Here is a 23,708-nt window from a genome sequence, read left to right as displayed (position 1 = left end):
TCAGACTCCTCCTTTACAATTCACACTATAAAAGGCAGCTGCGTTTTGGAAGTGCCGTCTCTCAGACTGTCTGATGTGTCCTGAATGTAGGGTGGCAAGAAATGCAGTAGGAACGAAGCAAAGAGTCAGACGTACAGGGATATATTCACATTGCAAACACTATAATGCAAAGGCCTCAAAGCTGGAGTACAGATTTTGACACATACAGGTGCTCTAGATGAGTTACTCTTCCCAGTGTGACCCGTGAAACACAGATTGTATTTTTGAAGGTCCTGTGCAGATATTCTAAGTGCGTGAACAAGTTCCGTGATGCAGGTAAATCGTTTTCCTGAGACAGCCTTCCCACATTTTCCTACACAAGCAGTAATTAAAACTCATATTCCAATGACAAACCAGTAAACAATCCGTCATTTTAGGCACTTTCCAAGATCAAATCACATAGATGGTTTGGAACTACATTGAAACCCATCGCTGTCCAAATCCATCCATTGATATTTTTTCCCATTATTCCTTCAAGTGGGGGTGAAAAAGTCTTTGGCACATACTGTACAACACAAGACAAGCACATTATCTGCAAAGGCCACTGGTGTGAATACGTGTGCTGAGTTCAAACGTGTGTGACACACTGCAAAGCTTATACTAGGTTCACATATTAGCTGTGGTCAGTTAGGACACCGTTCTCAAAAAATACACTTCATACAAAACAGCATTGGAATCCAGTTAGGTGAGGAAAAAGGCTCGCTGGGATACAACGGTTGAACACTCAGAAAACAGGTGAGGATGCATTTTGTGTGTGTGCACATAGGGGCTCTTGCCTCCTAATATTCCCATTAGGCAGCATTCAATAGGTTTTTGACAAACAACAATATTCAAAGCAGTTACATTTACAGCTGTCCCTTCACCAAAGGAAGGTACAACGATCCATAAAACACTTAAAACCGGAGCTATTCTGATTGTACTTCATGACCACAAAGGAGAGATTTTTAAGGCTAATTTCCTTTACATCATTCCAGTTCCAACCAGTAACATGTACTTGAATGCTATACACAATAAATAACCCAGAATGCTATGGAGCAGGGTAATATAAAAGTTTAAGAATTGACACTTGTAGGGGGTGGCATCCTTGACACTTGTTTGGCATGTTGGATAGTTGACCTTTAACCTGTAATCTGGAATCCCTCTTCATGTCCGCACTTGGAACTTTCCTGCCTTCGTCACGTATTTGACCCCTTTAAACGGCTTGTATTTCTCGCCATACATGTCCAGGCGATTCACCTTCAACCCTGGAAGTGCCAACAGAAAAAAAAGAAGTCTCAATAACGTTAATGCTAATGTTTAAAATACAAACAACATGGACAACAAAGCTACACACGGACAGTGAATGCTGGTGTCAATCCGTTAAATACTGAGGGTGGCTGAAGTCAGGAGGAAAAGGTCAAGAGGTCAGGGGGTACCCGAGATGGCCAGCTGCTGGATCTTGAGGTCGATGTTGAGAGAGGGGTTCTCCTCCGGCTTCGGGGATCCAGCCTGTAGACTCAGACTGCCCTTCAGGGTGGGCAGCTTCTGAGGGTTTAGCTTACCTATGTCCCACACCAGCACCTAGCACAACACAGACAGACAGATATTAAGGGAAGGGGGGGGGGAGATGATGAAAAAGTATAAGAAAAAAAGAGTTAGTAAGAGGAGAGGAAAGAACAAAGTCAAGAAGTGTAGATTGAGGGAGAAAAAGTGAAATCGAGGCAGCGTGGACAATAAACAAGACCACATCGAGATGACCAATCGTTGTGGTTGTATGCCGGCCCGGGATGAGTGGGTTACCTTGGTAGCAAGGTCGTAGGTGTAACTCCCCTGCGTGGCAATGAGGTTGGCGCTGAGGACAACTTTGGGCATGTGGATGGTGACCATCACCCCCTCCACAGTCTTCCCCATGGTCTGCTTGGCGCCCACGGTGATGTCAAGACGCCCACAGGAAGCACTCTCAAAGAAATTGATGTTCTGCTTCACATACACAGGGATGGCTACCTGGCTGGGGAGCAGAGGTGAAAGGAAGAAGACAGTCACGACAGGACTGGCTTACGGGGATGCGTTTGTTCTTTAGGTAGCCGTGCAATGCAGTAACGCAAGTCAAAGTCTTACATAGGATTACACGTCGGACAGCCCTATTTCCTGTTTCTAGGGTGCGGGGCAGCTGGGCGTGTGTTTTGGGAAGTACACGGAGCGATTCGTGTTTGGGGTTTGTCGTGCTTACTTCTGAGCACTGACGTGGTAGGTCATGAGAGTGAAGTTTCCATCCGGGGGGATGAAGGAGAGGACACTCTCCGACTCCCAGCGTTTGAAGCGCACGCAGGGGTGGAAGCTCACATCGTCTAGGAGACGGGGATTCTGCAACCATTCAATTGGCACAGGTTTGAAATGGGACCGTTTCTGGAGAGCCTCTCCCTCACACACAGACACACACACACACACATATATATATATATACACACACAAACACACACACATATATATATACACACACACACACACACACAGGGACCCACCATGAAAGAGAGCGTCAGGTCAGGCATCCCAGAAAGTTTCACACAGGCTTCAACCACTCCCTGGATCTCCGCAAACACTGTTGTACCTGGACACCAACAGATGCTGTTCTTGAAAAATAACATTTTACAGCCACAAGACTTTTTTTGCTAAGTTTTAAGTTCACGTTTCAAGTTTATGTCCCATTTGGAACAAGTACAAGTATTGGAATTCAATGTAAATGAATGTATTTTCAATGACTGTCCTTCTCTCCTTAAGATGCATAAGAACAGAGAGCTGGATGTACCTGATTTGTCCAGGATGGCGTCTATCTCCTCCACAACATCAAAGTAGGCCTCGTTATTGGTGTACTTCACTCCTGCCCGCCTCCAAGGGATAGTTGACAGTTGACCCGTGGGCAAACCTTCACCCACATTACTACTACCTGGATAACACCAACATAATACATTAAAAACTACGTGTATGGTACTGTGTGTGGGGTAAGCTATGGTTTATATACAAAACACAAAGGACCACCACAGTGATACACTGTATCAAACAAGGTGTTTTGTGATTTGGTTTGAGGTGCAATAGACCAACATAGCTGCAGTGCTGTAACTGTTCAAATCTATTCTAACAGGTATTTCACAACACGACTTCCTAGTTTTTCTTGCTAACTCGCAGCTCCGGAAGACCTAAAAAAAAGCAGTGCACCTTTTTTGGCATGTGTCATGTGAATAGACAGAGTTTGTGGCTTAAATATCAAATCTACAGGGTATGGTATGATTGCTATGGTAGGCACTTGAATAGGACAGCCTTGGATCAGATACAATATGACAGAATAAAGAGTGAAGGTAAAGCATTGATTTCCTGGTTACCTGTGAGTGTGTTGACGACCGATCGCAGGATGGTGGGTGGTCTGATCATCTCTTTGAGGACGTTGGACTCAGTTGCCAGGGGAAACCCGTTGTCGAGCATTTCCTCCAGCAGCTCATACACGATGACCACATTGTCCTTGATGACTGTCTCCGAACACTCACCAAAGTAGTCCTGCGCAAGCCACTATCTGTTTACACTCTACCCTACCAACAGTCAACTCAAATTACACACTAGACTAATCATTCATATCTGGAGAATGTGTGTGTGTGGTGTAGTGGGGGGCCTTTGTCAATAGTCAAATGTCGATAAAGTATTGAAATTTAAGGGAAACAGTGCAATAATTAATAATTATATAACAGATAGACATAGCTAGCAGACAAGATAACAAAATGAGACAGCCCCGTCACGAGTTCCATAACCCAGCTCTTTGAGTGCTACACCACTGTGTAGTTCTGACCCACCTGGATCATCTCAGCCACCCGGTGCAGGAACTCGATGACGAACAGCGGGGGCACCTCCGTCTGGATGACTGACAGGAAGAAGAGCTTTTCTCTGTAGATGCTAATGAGGTAGTGGTGGGGGGTGCGCAGGACAGGGGGCACATTCTCGGGCTCCACTGCCTTTTCCTTGGCCTCGAAGAAGTAGTCACACACCGAGCGACTGATGACACTCTTCCAGTGCTTCTCCAGGAAGATGTCACCCGTGGGGTTGATCAGGAACAGGCTGTGGATCATCTCAACTGAGGCATTGTGTTTGTGTGTGGAAACAACGTGTGTGTGTGTGTATGTGTGCATGCGCATGTGTGTGTGTGTAAGGGAGAAAGGAGTGAGAGAAAGAGCCGGTGTGCACAATGAACAAATGGTCTTGTGAGTTTGACAAAACCTACATTTGTTTCGCCTGGATGCTTTTGTTAATTATGCCCTAGCTAGTCATATGCCTGCATCATAAGTGGCATCCTCTTGTCATACACACACACACACGCACACACACACACACACACACACACACACACACACAAGCTTCTCACGAAAGACAGTCAAATTAAAATATTTGAATACCATACAGTTTTTAGTTATAATTAAATGCTATCAACCAAACTGTTAAATCCCCCACAAAAATGGCAACCAATTATAATTTACAATAACACTAAAGTAAAGTTTGACAGCTGGTGTGGAGTGTCGCTGTATCTAACAACTCATTTTCTTTTCGGGTGCAAAATCGTTCAGTTTTAAAGTCTCATTTCAGTTTCTAAATGACCTTCGATTCTCTTTCAATAGATTACAGCGAGTTTCGATATGTCAGTTTGGATAAAACTCATAATGTCTCGTAAAATTTTACCTGGTTGTACTCCAGTGATAGAGGCTTGGAATGTTGCTTTGTGGCAGTGTGAACACACGCCTCTTCCTCTCCCTGCTCGGTCCCAGAAGTGACGCAATTGTGTGTCAAAGTAATGGCAACTCACTATTAATAAATTACAAAGCTCAAAACTTTCCGGTTTTTTTTTGTTTTTTTTTACTTCAAACGCATAACTACTGAGCGTCAAAATGTATTCAAAGTTACCAAAACCCACACAGAACAAAGAATATCCTTGTTTTGCATTCAGTTGAAAGAACTACAATTCCCAACGATTTCGTGTCAAATCGTATGAACCCGCAAATTCAATACAAATAGTTCAAATACTTAGACCAGAATTTTGACCCCATGATATTGACCCCACATCGTATTTCAGACGAAGATAAAAAATATATATATGCATACAATACATATATTAATAATATAATATTTATTGTAATAGTATAATTTATATTATACTAATAATATTAATAGAATTCTCAAAATGTATAAGCAATTAAAGGCAATTAAACACAACGCGCATTGTCTGTATGACTACATTAAGAAGAGGATGTGCAAAACAAATATAAACTTGTTGGTATTGGTGCCATCAATAAGAATCTGGTCAAAATAATCATTCTAAAATAGTTGTAGGCCTAAAATATTAGATGTAGGCCTAATTTCTGTACAATTTTCCAATCGGTCTCTATGACAGCTCTCATGTTACTGATACATCTTTTTTACACATTTACATTACATTTACATGTATTCATTTAGCAGACACTTTATCCAAAGCGACTTCCAAGAGAGAGCTTTACAAAAGTGCATAGGTCAGAGATCATAAGTCCAGGTCATGCACATGCCATGCACACAGAAGATTTTGATACACAGATTTTATTTACATTAGTACGACAATACTGTTCTCCAATTTGAAGAGAGCACCCAGATAATGTTCAGTTCTTATTCTGATGCTGGTTATGCGGATAGTGTTTTGTCTTGAAGTTACTAGAGCAGTTGGTAGCAGCCCAAACTCCCGGGGGTAGAGGGTGGTCCAAGTCATGCCTTCCAAACCACATGAACGGCTCTGCTTCCAAGGCACTAGCGGCTGCAATGGACTTTTCCAGATGGTTTCTGGGGAAACGCCTGAAGGTAGCACTACCTGTAGACTGGCTGGCTGGGTAGTCTGTGCGATAGGCTGAGAAGCGTGCTTTGGTCACCTCCGAATCGGTCACATCACCATGGTTACGCAGACAGGAGGAGTTTTGTTGTCTCCTTTCGTCCAGGCACTTCTTTCGCCCCAAGCCCTGTGGATGGTGAAAACCATGATAAAAACTGTTTGGTTTACAGTTGCATGCAATGTGGTTTCAATTTGTTCTAGGTTTAGAGTGTAAAATGCTGGAAACAATGGGAGAGTGATAATTACATCATCAAATACTTTGATGTTGTCTTGCAATGCTGATCTGTTATCGTGAGCTGAAAACGGATAGCTTATCCCTGGGTTTTTCTGCAAAAAGAATAATAATTTACAAGACAAAACAGAACCACATTCCAAAGAGTACAGTATTCAGGTTCATGCAGGACCATTATGCCAGACTGTGGCATTGACATATATCAAGGTTAGATTACTAGAGGTTTTTTTAGGATAGTAGATAATTCTCACTTGTTCCGTTGTGAGAAATATTTAGGATATGTTCAGTGTTATATCCAAGGCATGCTGACTCTTACATTTAGAATAGGTCTTGTGCTTGTGCAAGCCTCCTGTCTGGTAGTTTCAGTAACTGATACGTCTGCATGAGTAAACTGATCAATTTGATCAACATTAATATACTTATTTACAAAACATCCATATGTTTAATAAAAAAAAATCTAAGTAACAATTATTGCAGTATAAGCCACAACAAACATCATGAGACCAACTATCCAAAATAATCTTACCCATTTGCCATCATTTTCCATTAGGGAATATCTCTTTCCACCTTTTGTCATTTTGACAATATTGAAATGTACCAAACTACATTGAAATCTCTGTGCTCACGTACTTCTTACATAATCTTGGTTGATACTGAAGGTCTTCTCATTAGAATGAAAACAGTGTGGCTGTGTAGCTATAGAAACATGCTCAAAACATAGATTTGACATTCCAGAGTCAGTAAACTTTGGCTCACAAAAATAGATTATAAAATATAAAATATACAAATAATGCACTTTTACAGTGTAAGATTTATTTTACATTTAAAGTGGAGTTTTATATTGTTTCAAGACTGTTGTCTTTAGATGCAAAAATATTTAACTCTAAAGTATGTTACTAATAATATTAATGAATAAGATTGAGTAAATAACGAATTAATAAATTAATACATTAATAATAGTCAGGCGGTTTATTGATTGATTATAGCTTCAAAATATTTATTTCGTTCTAGATTTTTCTGGAAGTGAACCGAAAGCTTAACCATTTCCGGGTTGCACACGCTTACAAAACTAAAACAAGCAAAAGTGCGAACGTACATTTCAAATTAAAAGACTTCTTTCACTCACACCATCACATCCAGTCCAGTAAAACATGTCCACAACCCCGATATACATTTTTTCATTGTGTAGATATATGCAGTTAATATTACATAATATTTGAAAAAATTGTTTCTTGATGTTAATATTAGTCTATTTTTACTTTCTGCACTTTTGCTATAGGGCTTTTATTTTGCTTTCTTTCTCAACCTGACCGGAGGTTATACTTCAACATGATCAACTTTACACACGCACACACACACACACACGCATCCTACCAAAGGGTCTGAAGCTGTGTTTGTTATTTTGGAAATCAGACAGAAAATACATTTGTATTAATTTTAAATCAAACTACCTTAATGGCAACTGGCTGCTATTGTTGCGACCAGTCGGGGTTATCCAGCCTGGTCTCTAGTTGGGTAGCTAACCAGCTTTGCTAAGTCGCAGTTTATAAATTAACTTTGAGTCGTTAGCTAGCTAGGTAGTTAAACCATGGATGTGTAGTTTCCATTTACAAAACAGGCAACATGAGCGGATCATCTGAAAACAGGGAGGATGGTGGTGTCCACTCTGATTCTGTGAACGAAGAGTTGAATGGCAATAGTGGTGGAGACGTTTGCCGCAGACAGGTACGCATAGCTAGCCTTTTAATATTATAGGCTACTGCTAAGTTGTTGTCAATGTGCTACATGTGGATTTAGACAAGCGCATACCAGTATAGTATATTTACCAGTGTAATACATTTCAACACGGTTGCCTGCCTTGCTTATCAAGTTGTCACAGAATCTAGTGTTTGTCATTTGACTTCTGTGCATTTTCTTACTTATCTTATCAGGAGTCTGAGTCGTACCTGGGCAACAATGAAATAAAGAGCTGTGCAGTGGTCAAGTACTCTGCTGCCCCTCCGCCCACCACCTATGCATTGCTGCAGGAGAAGACCGACCTTAAACTGCCTCCTGCCAACTGGCTTAGAGAGAACCCCCAGCTGGGATCAGCAGGAACCACTGTTCTAGGGTCCAGCAGCAAAAGCAAGCCATTCTCCAGGTACGAGCTCTGGGACCCTTGTCTGAGTGCATGATCGTGTGTGTTGCAAGTGTGAGGTGCAAGATGGAGGGTTTCTGCCATACAGTACAGTAGATTTGATCCATGCTCATCTGAATGCTTTCCTATCCCCACAGTTTTGGGATGGCTTATGAATTCATCGACTCCATTGGTGACGATGTTGACGTGGTGTCAGACTCAGAGGTTGGGAACATGAGGAAAAATAAATACATGAAGCAGAACAGTTTCATTTGAATGTTTGAAAATAAACCAAATTGCTTTGCGCCCTTTCCCAACTCAGAACATCAAGAAGCTGCTGAAAATTCCCTACAGTAAGTCCCATGTCAGCATGGCGGTTCACCGCGTGGGCCGAACTCTCCTCCTGGATGAACTGGACATTCAGGAGCTCTTCATGAAGTCTTCACAGGTATACACCCAGCCTTGTGACGAGCCTGATTAGATTGACTTGGGCTTGAAACGAAGATGATGTTGAATCGTGGTATTTTGTTACTGTGTTTGATGTAAAAGACGGGCGATTGGGCATGGCTGAAGGAGTTCTACCAGAGGCTGATCGACCAGAAGTGGCAAAGGAAGAAGAAGAGTAAAGAGCACTGGTACCAAAAAGCCATCCTGTCCAAATTCCTTTACTACAGGTGAGGACTTCGATGACGTATCTCTCGAAATAAAGGGTTTGGAAAAGCAATTGCGTGTCAAACATCACCCATTGGCACAACTCGGACGACATGAATGCACTTTAGATAAGGTCTTCTTGGAGCTTATTGATTTTGATGGTGTCCATGTTGTTGTCCAGTATTAATGGGGACGGAGCTGCGGAACAGGTACAGGAGCACCCAGACGAGCAGGGCGAGGAGGAGTGTGAGGCGGAGGAGTTTGCCCCCTCCTGGCCCGCCACCTTCACCAGCGCCAGCTCCGACGCGGATGAGTCCGGCGCACATAAAGGGGTAACGACCGACGGGAGCGGGAATGAACAGTGTTTTTTTCGCCCTCTTTCGTCACTCTACCGACATTGACCCGACGGCTGCCTTTTGTCCCCTGTCCTCAGCAATGTGATTCCATGGAGAACCACTATGCCTTGGGTCAGGTGACCTCGGTCCTCAAAGAACAGAACCTCCCAATGCTTTTTAACGAGGGGGAAAGCAGTCAGGTATCCACAGGGACATATTACGACTATACGCTGGGCTGTTGGGATGTAGGGACGGATGTCAGGGTCTTGACTTGATGCCCTCTTGTTGCTTCACCACGCAGGGTCTGAGGAATGACTTTGTGCGTAACATCATGTGGACCTTTGAGGACATCCACATGCTGGTGGGCTCCAACATGCCAATATTTGGAGGAGGACGCTACCCAGCTGTCAGTTTACGACTCAGGTCAGAATCACATGCGTATAGTACAGTTTATTTTTATTGTTTGATTTCGAATAGGATTTCCTCTGGGATCCTTTGTCTGCCAACTGTACCGTTTTTCTATCTAACATCTAGAATGTTCTTCCTCTTTCAGGGACAACAATAAACCGATTAATATTCTCACGGGTATAGACTACTGGCTGGACAACCTGATGTGCAACGTTCCAGAACTAGTCATGTGCTTTCATGTTAATGGTATCGTCCAGGTAAATGAATCACTCCTAAGTTGTATACGACACTGGAAGAATATATATAGTGTTTTCCTTTGTTCTAAATGTCTTTTTCTGTCATCAGAAATATGAGATGATAAAGACTGAGGACATCCCCGATCTGGACAACTCCACCTTCTCCACCAGGGTGGTTAAAGACATTGCTCAGAACATCTTGTCCTTCCTCAAGTCCAACTGCACCAAAGAGGGTCACACCTACTGGCTCTTCAAAGGTGAGGCACCAGTGACCCATCACGGCAAATCATGACTGCATGAAAACCCATCAGCGGTGTGTTGACCCCTATCCCTCCCGCCCTCACCCTGATGACTCTCCGTTTCTCCTCGTTCCCAGCCAGCGGAAGTGACATCGTGAAGCTGTACGACCTCACCACTCTCTGTGAGGAGGCAGCAGAGGAGAAGTGCCAGAACCCGTTCACTCTCCCCGTGGCTGTTCTGCTCTACAAGTAGGTACCCCACCTGTCAGACACACAACGCATGGCTCCTGTACACACAGCTGTGATGGCTATTTTACACCAACAGGGGGACTCATGTTCATTGTATGTCCTTTACTCAGGCAAGTGTTTCCTGTAAGGTTTAGATGAATAAGTGGCACGTTTTGGTTAAGAGTCCGGTGTCTTGTTTGTGGCAGAGTGGCCAGCAACATGATGCTGAAGACCAACCAGAACAGGAAGCACTATGGCACAATCAGAACACTGCTACTCAACTGTGTCAAGCTGCTGGACCAGGAGAGACACCCCCAGGTAGACGCTGGACTAGTCCAGCATGAAATGCCACCCTAAATAACGGTGCAGTTGGTACACTCCAATCCATCAATCCGTTCCGCCCTAATTTCCCTTGGGTCATCCTCCACTCCGCTCCCTGCTCTCTCTGTGATTGGTTTAGATCATCGCCTCGGCCCACTACATGCTGTCAGAGCTGTTCCAGTTGGACGAGCCCCCCGAGGAGGACGGCAGCGAGTCTCTGCAGGGAGGGGGGTCGGAGGACAGCTATAGCGAGGAGGAGGAGGAAGAGGAGGATGAAGAGGACCTGCCGGAGGACAGCGACGAGAACGGCGCTTACAGCACCTGCTCCAACCTGCCCGACGACAGTAAGGCCGTTGCCATCATCAAGTCTGTATGGGAGCTGTCCGTGCCCGAGAAGTACAAGTCCACCCACCAGATTCGGGTAAGAGACTTTGACCATTTTAAAAGAAAGCGAGTTGAATAGAATTGTAACACGAACCGTCGCTGTGCTAAATTAGTCTTGCGTTCTATGACCGGGCGAATCCTCGCTGTTTCCCCCCCCCCCTCCCCTCTGCAGCCGAGCTATGCTTTCGCCGTCTCTCAAGACAAGGAAGAGAAATGTCGCCATGTCCTCAGCTACGTGTTGAAGGTGGGTGTGTGTGTGTGTGCGGGGTCCTTCTGGAAACACACGGCTGGGAGAGACTGAACGTTCCCAGCGTGGGATGATGCCCAGTCCCAGCAGATGAAGTGAGGCGGTGTGGTGACCTGTGAACTGTGTGCGATGTCGCCAGGGCCTGAAGGCGGTGGACGGGAGCATCAAGAAGGAGAGCGACCTGCCAGCGGCCGACCCCAACACCCCCATCCCCCTGAAGTACGAGGACAGGAGCGCCAGCGGGGCCTGCGGCGCCGAGAAAGGCATCGCCCTCCTCCTGGACAGAGGTTAGCCACCCCCCCCAAACAGACCCCCTTCCGTACACAATCTACGATACGGTCCGCCCTTCCTTTGGCTTCAGCGAACTGGGGTACTAATTCATCCTTCTGTTTGAAATGTCTCTTTCTTCCATCTCTCTTCACCCCCTCTCTTGGTTTCTTTTTTTTCGTCTTCTCCTTTGACTCCTCGGTTCTCTGGCGTCCTCTCTCCCCTCCCTCCGGTCCTCCAGTGGGTCCGTTCCAGGAGGACCAGAAGCTCCCCACCAGGTCGGGGATGATCCCCGGCTCCTGGCAGCACCGGATGAAGCTGCAGCTCTTCTTCAAGGCCTCCAAGGCCTACTACGTCCTGTCCGACGCCGCCACCAACCTGCTCAAGTACGGCCGGGCGCTGCGCTACATCAAGCTGGCCCTGCAGTGTCACGGTACGGCTCGGCGCCCCGGGGATCTTGGGAAACGTGGGCTTGTTGTGCTAGGCTAACGCTCGCTTTGAGAACCCCCGGGTTGTAGGTCGTGCAGAGATCTGTGTTCCAAGTGACTCCGAATGACTCTCAACGTCCAAAGACGTCCTTTGATAGCCTCCTTCTCTCTGTTTTCCATCTATTTCTGCGGCCCTCCTCCCTGCCCTAGACGCCTACTGTTCGGTGAGCAGCACGCTGCACCCGAGGGTGCTGCTGTTCCACAGCCAGTGTCTGTCTCTGTGTGGGGACATCCAGCTGATGCTGGCCCAGAACGCCAGCAACCGCGCCGCCTACCTGGAGGAGTACAACTACCAGACCAGGGAGGACCAGGAGATCCTGCACAGCCTGCAAAGAGAGAGCAGCTGCCAGGGTACTAGTACACACGCACACGCACACCTGGAACAAAAGACACCACACACGTATGTTCCGCCTTCTCCTTGATGGTCGAGAGGAAGCTTCATGCTGTAAATACCATGGTGAAACACCGATATGGCGAGTCTTAGCCCCCTTTTCAGAGGTTAGAGCAGCATCGTTTGACTAACTCCTCTGTGGCTTGCCTGTCTGTCTACTTCCACCCTCTCCTCCTCCTCCTCCTCCTCCTCCCCACCCCCACAGCCTTCAACATGGCCACAGAGCTGGCCATGGACCCGGAGTACCAGCTCTTTGTCAGCAGCAAGTGTTACGAGGCGGCCCACGAGCTGCTGACCTCGGGGGCGGTGAAGGAGCACGGGCCGGAGCAGCAGCCGCAGGTGCTGAAGAGGCTGGGCAACATCCGCAACGAGATCGGCGTCTTCTACATGAACCAGGCGGCCGCCATGCAGACGGAGAAGGAAGGTGAAGCGACTTCCTGGATGTCGGGGGCGACAGAAGCCGGTGTTGGACCCAAACTCGCCGGCTCCCCAAAAACCGCGCGTTTGGAACTCTAGTACGCCTCGTTTCTTTTTTTTTAACTTCCTGTCTTTCTCCACGCCCTTGCTATCCCCTCCCACCCCCCCCCCCCCCCCCACCCTCACTCCGCAGTGAACAAGTCCGTGTCCGTGGCAGAGCAGGAGATGTGGAAGAAGAGCTTCTCCTGCTTCGAGAAGGGCATGGAGGACTTTCACGCCATCGGCGACCTCACCAACACGGCCCTGCTGCTGTGCAACACCGGCAGGCTGATGAGGATCTGCGCCCAGGCACACTGCGCCGTGTCTGCGGACCAGAGCAGGGGCGAGTTCTCCCCAGAGGAGGCCCTCTACTACAACAAGGTCTCTGCCATGCTCAGCTTTCTAGTGGGCCCGCAAAGGCCGTGGGATTCAAACAATGCGCCCTAACCCCTCGTTATCTTCTCACTTGCTAACCGTCTTTTATTACTCCTTTTTTTTTTCTCCTCACCCCATCACATTTCTTACTTTTTCTCTTTGTCCCACTCTCCCCTCCTTCTATCCAGGCCATAGACTACTACCAGAGGGCTATGAAGTCTCTGTCCACCAGAGGGAGCCACCCAGCAGTGTGGGACAGTGTTAACTGGGAGCTGTCCACCACCTACTTCACCCTGGCCACCTTGCTGCAGGACTACGCCCCTCTGTCCAGGAAGGCCCAGGAGCAGGTACACGGTGACAACCACACGACCGGAAGTCAAATCTGATGAGATGAAATGAAAATGGCCAACGCATACATACTAAAACAATCATTGGACTGGACTGGTGCCCAGGTTTCCAGCCCTGTCACGTATACCGTCTCCCAAAGATTGACCTTGTCCCTTGTGATGTCGTACCGATTCCGTCGTGTGTCAGATTGAGCGTGAGGTGACCGAGTCCATGATGAAGTCGCTGAAGTACTGTGACCTGCAGACTGAGTCGGCCCGCCAGCCCCTCTACCAGTACCGGGCCGCCACCATCCACCACCGCCTGGCCTCCATGTATCACAGCTGCTTCCGGAACCAGGTATGGAAGTCCCATCCACATGCACGCTTCGTTTTCAACACTGTCCTATGATTAGTTATATCCACATTTTGTAACATTGTACACGTAAAACGTATATTTCCGTATCATGGTGATTTATAGTATTTAATTATTTAATTATAATTGCCAAGTACTAATTTCCTTGGCAATTATGGCTGGTTCTGTGTTTGATTGGACCGTTCAGTCTCGATGCAGTTTTCCCAACTCACCACTAGGTGGGGAACGAGCACCTGAGGAAGCAGCACCGCAGCCTGGCGGAGCTGCACTACAGCAAGGCCATCCGCCTCTTCCTCAGCCTGAAGGACGCGCCCTGTGAGCTGCTGCGCACCCTGCTGGAGAGAGTGGCCTTCGCCGAGTTCACCATGACAGGTCAGTAGTCTGTAAGGCCCAGAGCTCCTGGACGGTCAGGTCATTGTTCCTGGACAGTGGACTTCAAGTAGGCTGTTCATATAGACTGTTTGGGTTCCAAACCGCCTGGCCCCTCTCTGCCTCCGCCTCCCTCAGGTCAGAGCAGCAGCGGGGCCAAGCTGAAGACCCTGACTGGAGCTCTGGACGTCCTGTCTGATACCCAGCATGCCTTTCAGCTCATCCACAAGGAGCTGCAGGAGGAACACACACAGGTAGGGCACCATGACAGCGGGTTACACAGCTAGCACAGATGGCCATCCAAAAGCCTTATTTTAAATGATTATAACGCACTTTTCTCCACCCAAAGCGCTAATTAATAATTCGACCAGTTTTCTTCTAGTTAACACAAAAAATGACCGAAATACCACACAAGTGTGAATGATTATGGATTGATATGGTCGCAAGTCATTCGCTGCAAATGTCCCTAACCTCTCTCTCTCTCTCTCTCTCTCGCTCGCGCTCTCTCTCTCTCGCTCGCGCTCTCTCTCTCTCTCTCGCTCTCTCTCTCTCTCTCTCTCTCTCTCTCTCTCTCATCCTAACAGAAGGAAGGCACAGACGGCCCAGAGTTCTCTGGTCCTGCCGGCGCCGCTGATGCTACTGTCTCTTTAGGGCTGAACGTACAGGAAGTGATGACGTTGATGGGCGTGTTCGAGCCCAGCTTCTCCTTCCTCCTCTTGCAGCTGATCAAGCTGATGGCCGCCGCGAAGCGCAAACCAAGGTAAAAAGAGAAGGACGCCACTTGAGACGCAGCGGTCGACGACACACGAGGCCTGTCCAGACGTTCACGCGAAGAAAAAAGAAAATAACCCGTCACCGTTTCTCTCTCTCTCCAGCAATAAGGACGAGGAGCTTCTGAAGACCTACAAGAACGTGTACTCGAAACTACTGCGAGCGGACAAGGCCGCTCCTCTCCTCGCCCGCATCGAGCTCTACCTGGAGCTCCTGCACCTGCTGACCCCGCACGCAGGCAGCTGCGGCGACGTCGTCGCGTCCTCGTGACGAGGCCAGTGACGATGACGCACACCCTCAGGATTCCGCTTCCCGGCCCAGACGGAGCGTCTGCGTGAGAGCCGCGTCACCAGCCGTGCCTTAGTCCACAGAGCAATCAGCAGCGATTAAGAACACTAGGATCAGTTTGCCTTTTAAATTGTACATCTGACTTGGTTTTGTAAAAGATCACAGGTACAGTTGGGACTTTTTTTTTTTCGTACACCCTATAGCAACGGAGCAAATCGTTTATTAAGAAAACGCTAGAAAGCATGGCTTGATTTCTGACTTTGCTGATAGGAATAATGCTGTGAAGAGAGCGCTGCTCGGTTGCTCGTTTTAAAGGTTGAAACATTTTTACAGTATTATATTTCAGATTTTTTCTTCTAAACAAGTATGTGCAATAATCTGGCAAAGTTCAATACAAACCGCCACTTGGCGTGTCCAGGTTGCTCTATATTTATGTTTGAGTGTGTCAGCATGTTTGCCCCGACTCAAAATAAAACTTCAGTGCTTATTTATATCTGGTGGGTGAACATCATTACAGCATTGCCGTTGCCAGGCAGTGCTAGGCGGTTGCTGCGGGCCTCTAGCAAGAGGCCTGTGTTGGTACACAGGACTGGAGAGGTCACATGATACGGTAATGCCATTTATAATACCCTGCCTGTGATCTGGGTCACCCCGCCCCTGCCCAGCTCTGCTCTGGCTCCCTGGGTAGCAGATGGAGCTGAAACCCCAAACTCTGGCTTCTCCCTGTGGCTTGGACAGCTCGCTGTCTGCTCCCCTGTGCCTGGGAAATCTGTCGGGGCCAGCTGCCTTCAACATGGCAACTGGAGGAACTTAATAGGGGAAGACAGAAGGTTAAACTAGCAGAAGTGGTTAAAGAGTGCCCAAGGGATCCAGCATTCCATGAACTGTTAGCTCTCCTAGGAATGCAGTGGAGGAAGAAACATTCTCAGACGAAACATCTTTTGCATGTACGTCTGACCGCATACATTTGTTTCAGAGAGGAATATTTGTTTCAGGCAGGAATATTTATTATTAAAGTGCAAGTAACAAAACGGAAGAAAGCTCTATAAATACATAGTCACTAAAACATGTCTTTAAATAACAACTAACAAATTGACAATCAGGACCGGGAGTCTTGTTTCCATATATTAGCAGATTTCGAGTTATTAACTCTAAGCTCTATGTGCTTGAACACTGTATGTAAAGGTCATGTTGCCCTGACATTCGTCACTGATGTAGTTCTGTCCTGGGTTTTTATTCCTTACTGTGCCTCTATTTTACTAAGAGACACAGATTTGAAGGTAATACTAGTGCAAAGCAGATGAGGCATGGATACGGACTTCTTGCTCCAACCAGCCTACAGCAGTCTCTCATCCCTGAATAGCTGCCTGTCCGTCTTCTTTTAGTGGCCTAATTTTGTACACCCGAGGACTAATAAGGTTGTCGACAAACAGCATTGAGTTAGTTACAACTAGGGTTGTAGAGAGACGCTCGCTGTCCAAGGACAGAGATGGCAAGCATCTCGTTTAGTGTAAAACCCTTCTCTCGTAGACCTGGTCTTCCTGGGTGTTTACTGTATGACACATCTCTCGTAGGGCTGTTCCTCTGGGGAGTCTGTCTCCAGAATGGGGCTGGTCGTCTTCTTGCCTTTGCAGTGTGCAGCTCCATGGTCCAGGATGTGCTGGAGGATGTCCTTGCTCTCGCTGGCCGGCAGGTTGTAGAAGAAGTACTGTGGTGCCATCTGAATGAACCTGGAGGTTGGTAGAGTATATACAGGGACAGAGACATTCTTTGAGTCATGGACACAGCTTCAGCAGGAATCAAATGAGCCAAAACCGAACCCGTCGATAACAAAGAGGCTGACCCAGTTTATTTCATACCAAGGTCATTTTTGAATGATACCCACTCATTTCTAGAGAGAGAGGGATTAAAATCATTTTAAACATCAGCCGGAGGCCCTGTTTTGAGCATAGTGGAGAGATTTAAAAAAGCGACATTTCTGTGGATGTGGAACCCTCAGCCAGAATGTGAAGGCTGCTGGACTGTGTGTCATTAACACTCTCTGTTAAGCTGCATCGCCACTCTCCCTGGGAGCAGTGCAATCCCTAATCCCCTTTCAGAGACGAGATACTGGAGGACGGGATTAGGAATTCCCCCCTCCATTACAAACATTTCTCTCCACTGGGCCATGGAAAGACAGGAACCACAGGGAGAACTCGACTAGAATAGTTTGATTCCTTAGCTCTTCTTGGTCTTGTCCCTTAGAGGTTCCAAAGTTTTAAAGCACTCTTAAGCTTCAGTGGACGTTTTGGGATGAAGACTCGTTAACAGACCTTATATACATAAAATCAGGATAAAACTATTTGAATGTACCGTGCAGTATCACAAAGCACAAGACTGTCCTCTCCTTTAGCTGGTCAAGCACATATAATCGAATCTAATCTCATCTAATCCCGATCCAGATCCACTGCGGTTACTCACTGTTCCGGGGAGATCTGTGAAACGGTACGCAGGCAGTTGTCCTCGGAGAAGGAGTACTGGTGGAAGAGGACCCAGTCTGGCAGGCCCAGTTTGGGGATCTTGGCGCCGTAGCCAGACAGAGGATGGATCTGGGCTACGTGTTTGTGGTTCAGAATAAAGTAGTTCCCCGATCCGTCCACATCCCTCGCCACCTGGGAAAAAGAACACGGGAAATCCGCATTTTTCAGAAAATGCCTTAAAACAACACCGATATCCCAGCTTGTCCCATTTTTTGGGGGAGTGGTCAATTCCTCATGGCACTAAACACATACCGAGCACAGCCCAATGTTGACATGCTGTTACCTGCATGAAGAACCCTGCCAGCAGAGCCTTCTTGATGTTGAGGGTGTTGATCCTGGAGCCGAAGGCTGGCATGGACACGGGCAGCTCGATCCTCCTCAGGGTGGCCATCAGCTCGGAGCGGAGGGCATCGGCTGTCTGCAGGGCGGGCAAGCTGAGGTAGAGGTCCTGGCACCACTTCTCCACACAGAAGTCTGAGGGGCGGGAGAGACGGCAAAGGCAGCTGTAGCCTCACTGCTAGCATGTGGATGTCCGTCAACTTGGAACCACTTGAGCAATCTTTTTAAGAAACGCATGTCTGTTCCTTCTTTGACCTTATGGACGTTAGTCAGTAAGGTGCTAAAATACTTTCCTCCAGCTAGCATCTCCTTGATGTGTGGGTACTGTGAGGACTTACTTGGCTCCTGCTGGTGCTGCTTGAAGGCCTTGTAGATGTTGATGAGGGTGAAGTGGTCTCCTTCAGGGTGCTGGAACTTCATGTGGCACTGGGCAGCCTCAGGACGCAGCTCCGCCGAGGGGACCAGGAAGCAGGAAGGAACTGAAGGAGGGATGAATAAGGAGGGAGGGATTTGAGCCCAATACAGTTCTATAAAACCACAAAGCCCGATAAGTGAATCGTCATTACTCTCAGAGTTCACAGGCCTTCTCACCGGTCAACATGGCAGCGATGGTGACCACCTCGTTGACACAGTCAAACTCGCAGGAGGCCAGCAGGGTCTTGGCCATCTGGGGCTCCAGGGGCAACTCGGACATGATGATGCCCATCTCGGACAGGTTGCCGTCGTCATCCAGAGCTGCCAGGTAGTCCAGCTCCTCCAGAGCCTGCATCAGACCTTCCGGATCTGGGGGGAGAACAGACATGGAGGTCACGTCCAGCGGACATGGTAGTTGTGACTGTGATTGATTGAAAAACTGTAATCAGAGACTAATGTGTTACTCAGCGTAATGACCATATGCAATTATTTACATTTGATTTAGTCTGCATGTTTGATTTGAATATGTGAACTGACTGTGTATCCCAGTGATGGTTAGTATAGCCATCACCAGTGCTACAGTAGACCATATTCAGGGTAGGTTGAGGGATATGATGGAACAGTTTTTTTTTTTTTATATTTCTTTTTATTATTATTTTTATTTTGATAATGTATGCCTTTGTAAAATAATGACTTGCTGGCTCTCAATTGATTTGGAATATTTTCAGGGAGGGGAAACATGTCACTCTGATATAGCCTATGAATTGGCCAAGCCATCAAAACAATAACAGCAGATTAGGACTCCACACACCCCTTAGCACCTGTCATGCATCACAATGCAACTCACTGAGTGGCTCTGATATGAAAGGATAGGATGTTCCGTTGTAGCCATATCATAATGGTGCACCACAGTGCTGCAGCACTGAATGTCAAAATCACAATAATGGGCAACAGTCTCAACCTAATAGCATGGCAATGGGGGACCGTGATTGAGAGACGCGCACCTTTTATCCATGTCATCCCATCATGGGCTCTGAATGGACTGTTCACACAAGCACAGAAACACACACACCAGCACACACACACACACACACACACACACACACACACACCAGCACACAGCTTGGACTGGCTCTTGTTGCTAATGAGTGTTTAGCAATGTTTCTGCAGCTGCTGCTCATCCCTGGGCATGGGGAGCCAAGTTTGGGAGGACGAGAGAGAGAGAGAGGAAGACAGAGGGAGGAGGAGAGAGAAAGAGAGCGTGTGTGTTTCATCAATTCTACGGACCGACCTCAGTACACGGAAGCAGGTCAGACCTAAAACAATGGCTGCTGAACACCCTGTCAGCTCAGCTCACCCACGGCTCACTGACCCCCAATAGAACAGAGTGGGCGATTCTGGGGTCGGCCACGCAGGCCTATTCTACTGGGCTCATCCCAAACCCAGTGTGACTCGAAAACTTCAAAATAGAACTCAGCCCCAACAACAGCATGCTATCCATATCAGGATGCTGATCTTGTGCTTCCAGTTTAACCACTTACATCAAAACAAACCCTACACAAACAATTCACGGTAGCACATAGTCCTTGATACAAGCTACAACATGATTTTCTATGGTCTGACCAGGTCTGTCGATGAAGTCGCAGTGGCCCAGGCCGGCAATCTCCATCCTTTTCAGGAAGAGCACAGTGGAAGTGATGTCAGACTCCAGAATGTGTGGCCGCGTCTCATTGGCCAGAGGCGTGTCCTCTGGGTACAGACAGAAACATTTTCCTGCGGGGGATACTGAGGTTAACAAGGGAACAGATAATAGAATTGCACATCACTTGACGACTAGTCGATGCCAAGAATTGATTCACGCTTTAGAGCAGTCTGACCTGCCAGCTGCCGCCGACTCTCTGCTTGGCTCTTACTGATTGGCCGTATGACAGCAGAGTTAGTCCTGATCCTGGGGTTGTATACCTGTTACAGATGACCAGAAACAGATCAACATCAAAGCTACTACACAGCACTTCCACATCTAGTTACAGTATACTTGAGGTATAAGATCCATCCTGACTACGTACGCATCTTCTCTGGACCCCACCATCGATGACGAAGCGGATTGAATCGACAGCCCAGAAGAGCTCCTCATTTGGGCTTGAGGTGAGGAAGACCCTCCTGGCCCTGCCTTCCTCCCCCTCCCCCAGGACGAGCAGACTGCACCCCGACCCAGGGTGCACGGTGATGGGCAGGAGCTCCCCTTGGGCTGTGGGGAGACTGGGCCCCTCGCGACGCAGGATGTCCTGGGCTAGATCTATCTCCTGGTAGGGTGACAGAGAGGGCGAGAGGGAGGGACGTTTGGGATTTTTTTTACGCATTCCAAGACTGGTTCACTCGGAGATGACATTTTGTACCAACTTGATCGCTGACCCGAAGACGCATAAATAAGCATCAACTCCCTTTGTAAAAAGACAGCATCAAAATTACGAGGGTTATGGTACCCTAGCCTTGGCACTTCACAGCTCTAAGCCACCCTGACAGGACGAACCTGAGAGGTGGCCAGGAACACCGCCACATCTCCTCCTTCCTGCGAGCGGTGGATCTCGAGCACCAGGCGCAGCGCGGAGCAAAAGTAGTCCTTCTGGCTGGCCCCAGCACTGCTGCTGTGCACCACCTCTCCTCCAGCCAGGCCCTCCAGCTGGATGAAAGGGGCCGCCGCTGAGCCTGAGCCCCAGTGGGCCAGCAGCTTGGGACCGGGATGGGAGGCGGTGAGCACCACCACCCGCAGCTCTGGCCTCTGAAGGCTGATGTCTTTCAGGAGACCCAGCAGGACGTCCGTGCTGACCGTCCTCTCGTGGGCCTGGTCGATGACGATGACGCCGTACTGCTCCAGCATGGGGTCGGACATCATCTCCCTCAACAGCATGTCGTCAGTACAGTACCTGGATCAGGAGTAAGAGGGAAGAATAATGATGATACTGAATAGTTACACAGAACAGTGAGCATAACTGAGTCCAATTGTTGTACTAAATTATTATAAGTGAGTCTGAATAGTTACACTAAATAGTGAGAATAGTTACACTAAATAGTTACACTAAATAGTTATACTAAATACAAAAAGACTAATAGAAAGTCCTCTAAAACCAATACAGCTCCTTCATTACCATGCCCTAATATAGCTCTACTATCTGTACTGCCACAATACATGCACAAAGCAATTCATCAAATTGCTCTTCAGGGTTTAACAAAGTAGAGGGTCCATAACACATGCCCCTGATTGGTGCTCTAATGAATCTGCGGTGACTGGCCACTCTGTAACAAAGCCTAATGTACTCCGTTGGTAATTAATGTGGTGAGCGAATTCATAGGGTCTCCCTGGCTGCATATATCTTTAGCCCCCTGCCTGATTGTGTTGTCTTTGTTCTCTGCCTGACTTCTAGTGGGGGGTGAGGCGGGAGAGCAGCATATGGACCGACAGAGGACTGGGCAGCTGCCTGGAAGCCCCCTGAAAAGAGGCCCCTCAAGCCTATTGTTCACTTTTTTCCTTTCTCTTAAAGAAAGGACAGCCGCCTAGGAGGTGGGGAGACACAACCCGCGAGGGAGTTTTGAGAAAGTGTGTCTTTATGACTGTGGTGCGTGTGAATACCGCAGTATGGTACATGAGTCGTGTTTACAGACCTGAGGACAGTGTCACTGGAGCAGCATGTCTCCAATGGAATGCTGTAGCCCACTTCATGACCAATGTTGACGTCCATCTCGTCAGCCACCCGCAGGGCCAAATCCACTGTCTGCTGCCTGTGTATCTGAGTACACACCACCATACCGTTCTGGTACTGAACTGACAGGCAGAACTCTGCACACCACTGAGGGATCTGGAGATAGCACAATGATAGAGAAAGAGTAGATGAACTCTGTTGGAAGGTGATTTATAACACTTCACATAGAATGCTATTGAATTCATATGGAACCATGTCATATTGTATGTGACATCTAAGGAAGTGGTCAACCCTGGTTCTCAGGTACCCCCTGTATGTTTTAGATGTTTCCCTGCTCCAACACACCTGATTCAAATGAATGGATTGTTATCTAGTTATGCAGTTGCCTGGTAATGACTATTCATTTGAATCAGGTGTGTTAAAACAAGGAACCATCTAAAACATACAAGAGTCCCAGGACCAGGGTTGAGAACTATATATAGTAACTATTCCAAGTTGACACCTGGCAATTTACAAAATCATGCAGTTTAAGTTGTAGCCTATGTCAACTCACCTGTGAACTTCTGCCTGTTTTGGTAGTGCCACTGACCATAACAAACTGTCTATTGACCAAAGTTTCCATGAATTCACTCTTGGCTTTCCAAACTGGGAGAGCAGTCCTTTCCTTCAGCAATTTATAATACCGTGAGGAATAAGGCAGTCCATCAAATTGATTAAGTTCCAGTACATCATCATATTCCACATTCTCTTCACTTGCCACATCTCCATCTGAATCGTAGCCCATTTTCTCCTCCAAATACTCCTCCCCTGCTGTTGCCATGTCCTGCGCCATCAATTGCGATTTACGACGCACTCCTTGTCCGATTATGTCCATGTGCGCTCAAATGAACAGCGTTAGGAATTACTCAAAATAAATGTGAGCCAGTTTGCGTAAAATCATATTCAAAGTCGTTCTCTGCAGTTTTGGCGGACTGTGCTTGCTGCCGCTCTAACTTTGTTGCCAGAAGCAATAGAAAGGCACGATTCAGTGGACCATGAACACTGAATGTGGTCATGTGGTCACTAATCCCATCTATGGTGATACTAGTCCTCCAGATCAGATGAGACAGCAGGAGGAGGGACATAACATCATGGAATGGAGAACAATGCCTAATGAGAATAGATGGCTAAATCATCGTCTATTTGCAAAAAAAGAAAAAAAAAATATATATATATATATTATAAAACAAAATCTGGAGAATATGCTGAATCCTCTATGCGAAAATAGTTTTCCAACTTGGTGCCAAAAGTCTAAAAAATTTCCCCTAGTGTGGTTCACTTGTTTCCATAGAA

General features: G+C 47.2%; 4 protein-coding genes across 4 annotated transcripts; 1 reads left to right on the top strand and 3 right to left on the bottom strand.

The window, feature by feature from the left end:
- Nucleotides 1-125: 125 nt before the first annotated feature.
- Nucleotides 126-4,806, bottom strand: LOC146268243 (AP-3 complex subunit mu-1). Its single transcript, XM_084708989.1, has 9 exons — nt 4,735-4,806; nt 3,858-4,135; nt 3,396-3,567; nt 2,825-2,962; nt 2,541-2,626; nt 2,249-2,382; nt 1,819-2,026; nt 1,455-1,599; nt 126-1,283 (listed from the first exon to the last, which is right to left on the bottom strand). Exons 2-9 carry the CDS (start codon nt 4,128-4,130, stop codon nt 1,183-1,185), a joined length of 1,257 nt encoding a protein of 418 aa, XP_084565115.1. The 5' UTR covers nt 4,131-4,135; nt 4,735-4,806; the 3' UTR covers nt 126-1,182.
- Nucleotides 4,807-5,257: 451 nt separating this feature from the next.
- tex36 (testis expressed 36) lies at nt 5,258-6,840 on the bottom strand. Its single transcript, XM_084710221.1, has 4 exons — nt 6,664-6,840; nt 6,454-6,528; nt 6,152-6,232; nt 5,258-6,032 (listed from the first exon to the last, which is right to left on the bottom strand). The coding sequence occupies exons 1-4, from the start codon at nt 6,712-6,714 to the stop codon at nt 5,682-5,684; spliced, it is 558 nt and encodes a 185-aa protein (XP_084566347.1). The 5' UTR covers nt 6,715-6,840; the 3' UTR covers nt 5,258-5,681.
- A 625-nt stretch (nt 6,841-7,465) lies between these two features.
- edrf1 (erythroid differentiation regulatory factor 1) lies at nt 7,466-15,897 on the top strand. Its single transcript, XM_084710220.1, has 25 exons — nt 7,466-7,862; nt 8,069-8,277; nt 8,412-8,478; nt 8,576-8,701; nt 8,803-8,927; nt 9,086-9,236; nt 9,338-9,439; nt 9,541-9,662; nt 9,793-9,904; nt 9,993-10,140; nt 10,260-10,371; nt 10,557-10,668; nt 10,811-11,092; nt 11,228-11,299; nt 11,442-11,589; nt 11,811-12,002; nt 12,208-12,408; nt 12,654-12,872; nt 13,059-13,285; nt 13,468-13,626; nt 13,814-13,963; nt 14,197-14,350; nt 14,486-14,601; nt 14,932-15,107; nt 15,223-15,897. The coding sequence occupies exons 1-25, from the start codon at nt 7,761-7,763 to the stop codon at nt 15,386-15,388; spliced, it is 3,750 nt and encodes a 1,249-aa protein (XP_084566346.1). The 5' UTR covers nt 7,466-7,760; the 3' UTR covers nt 15,389-15,897.
- Nucleotides 15,898-16,391: 494 nt separating this feature from the next.
- dhx32b (DEAH (Asp-Glu-Ala-His) box polypeptide 32b) lies at nt 16,392-23,532 on the bottom strand. The gene is made up of 11 exons (XM_084709222.1): nt 22,930-23,532; nt 22,339-22,532; nt 21,209-21,602; nt 20,745-20,981; nt 20,556-20,640; nt 20,302-20,451; nt 18,856-19,047; nt 18,603-18,743; nt 18,209-18,399; nt 17,867-18,057; nt 16,392-17,136 (listed from the first exon to the last, which is right to left on the bottom strand). The coding sequence occupies exons 1-11, from the start codon at nt 23,248-23,250 to the stop codon at nt 16,956-16,958; spliced, it is 2,277 nt and encodes a 758-aa protein (XP_084565348.1). The 5' UTR covers nt 23,251-23,532; the 3' UTR covers nt 16,392-16,955.
- Nucleotides 23,533-23,708: the final 176 nt, after the last annotated feature.

The sequence above is a fragment of the Hypomesus nipponensis genome, chromosome 11 (assembly GCF_054491055.1).
Source record: "Hypomesus nipponensis isolate SF chromosome 11, ASM5449105v1, whole genome shotgun sequence".
Taxonomy (NCBI): Eukaryota; Metazoa; Chordata; class Actinopteri; order Osmeriformes; family Osmeridae; genus Hypomesus; species Hypomesus nipponensis.
Note: the sequence above shows the minus strand (reverse complement) of the source record. Positions and strands in the feature narration are given on the sequence as shown.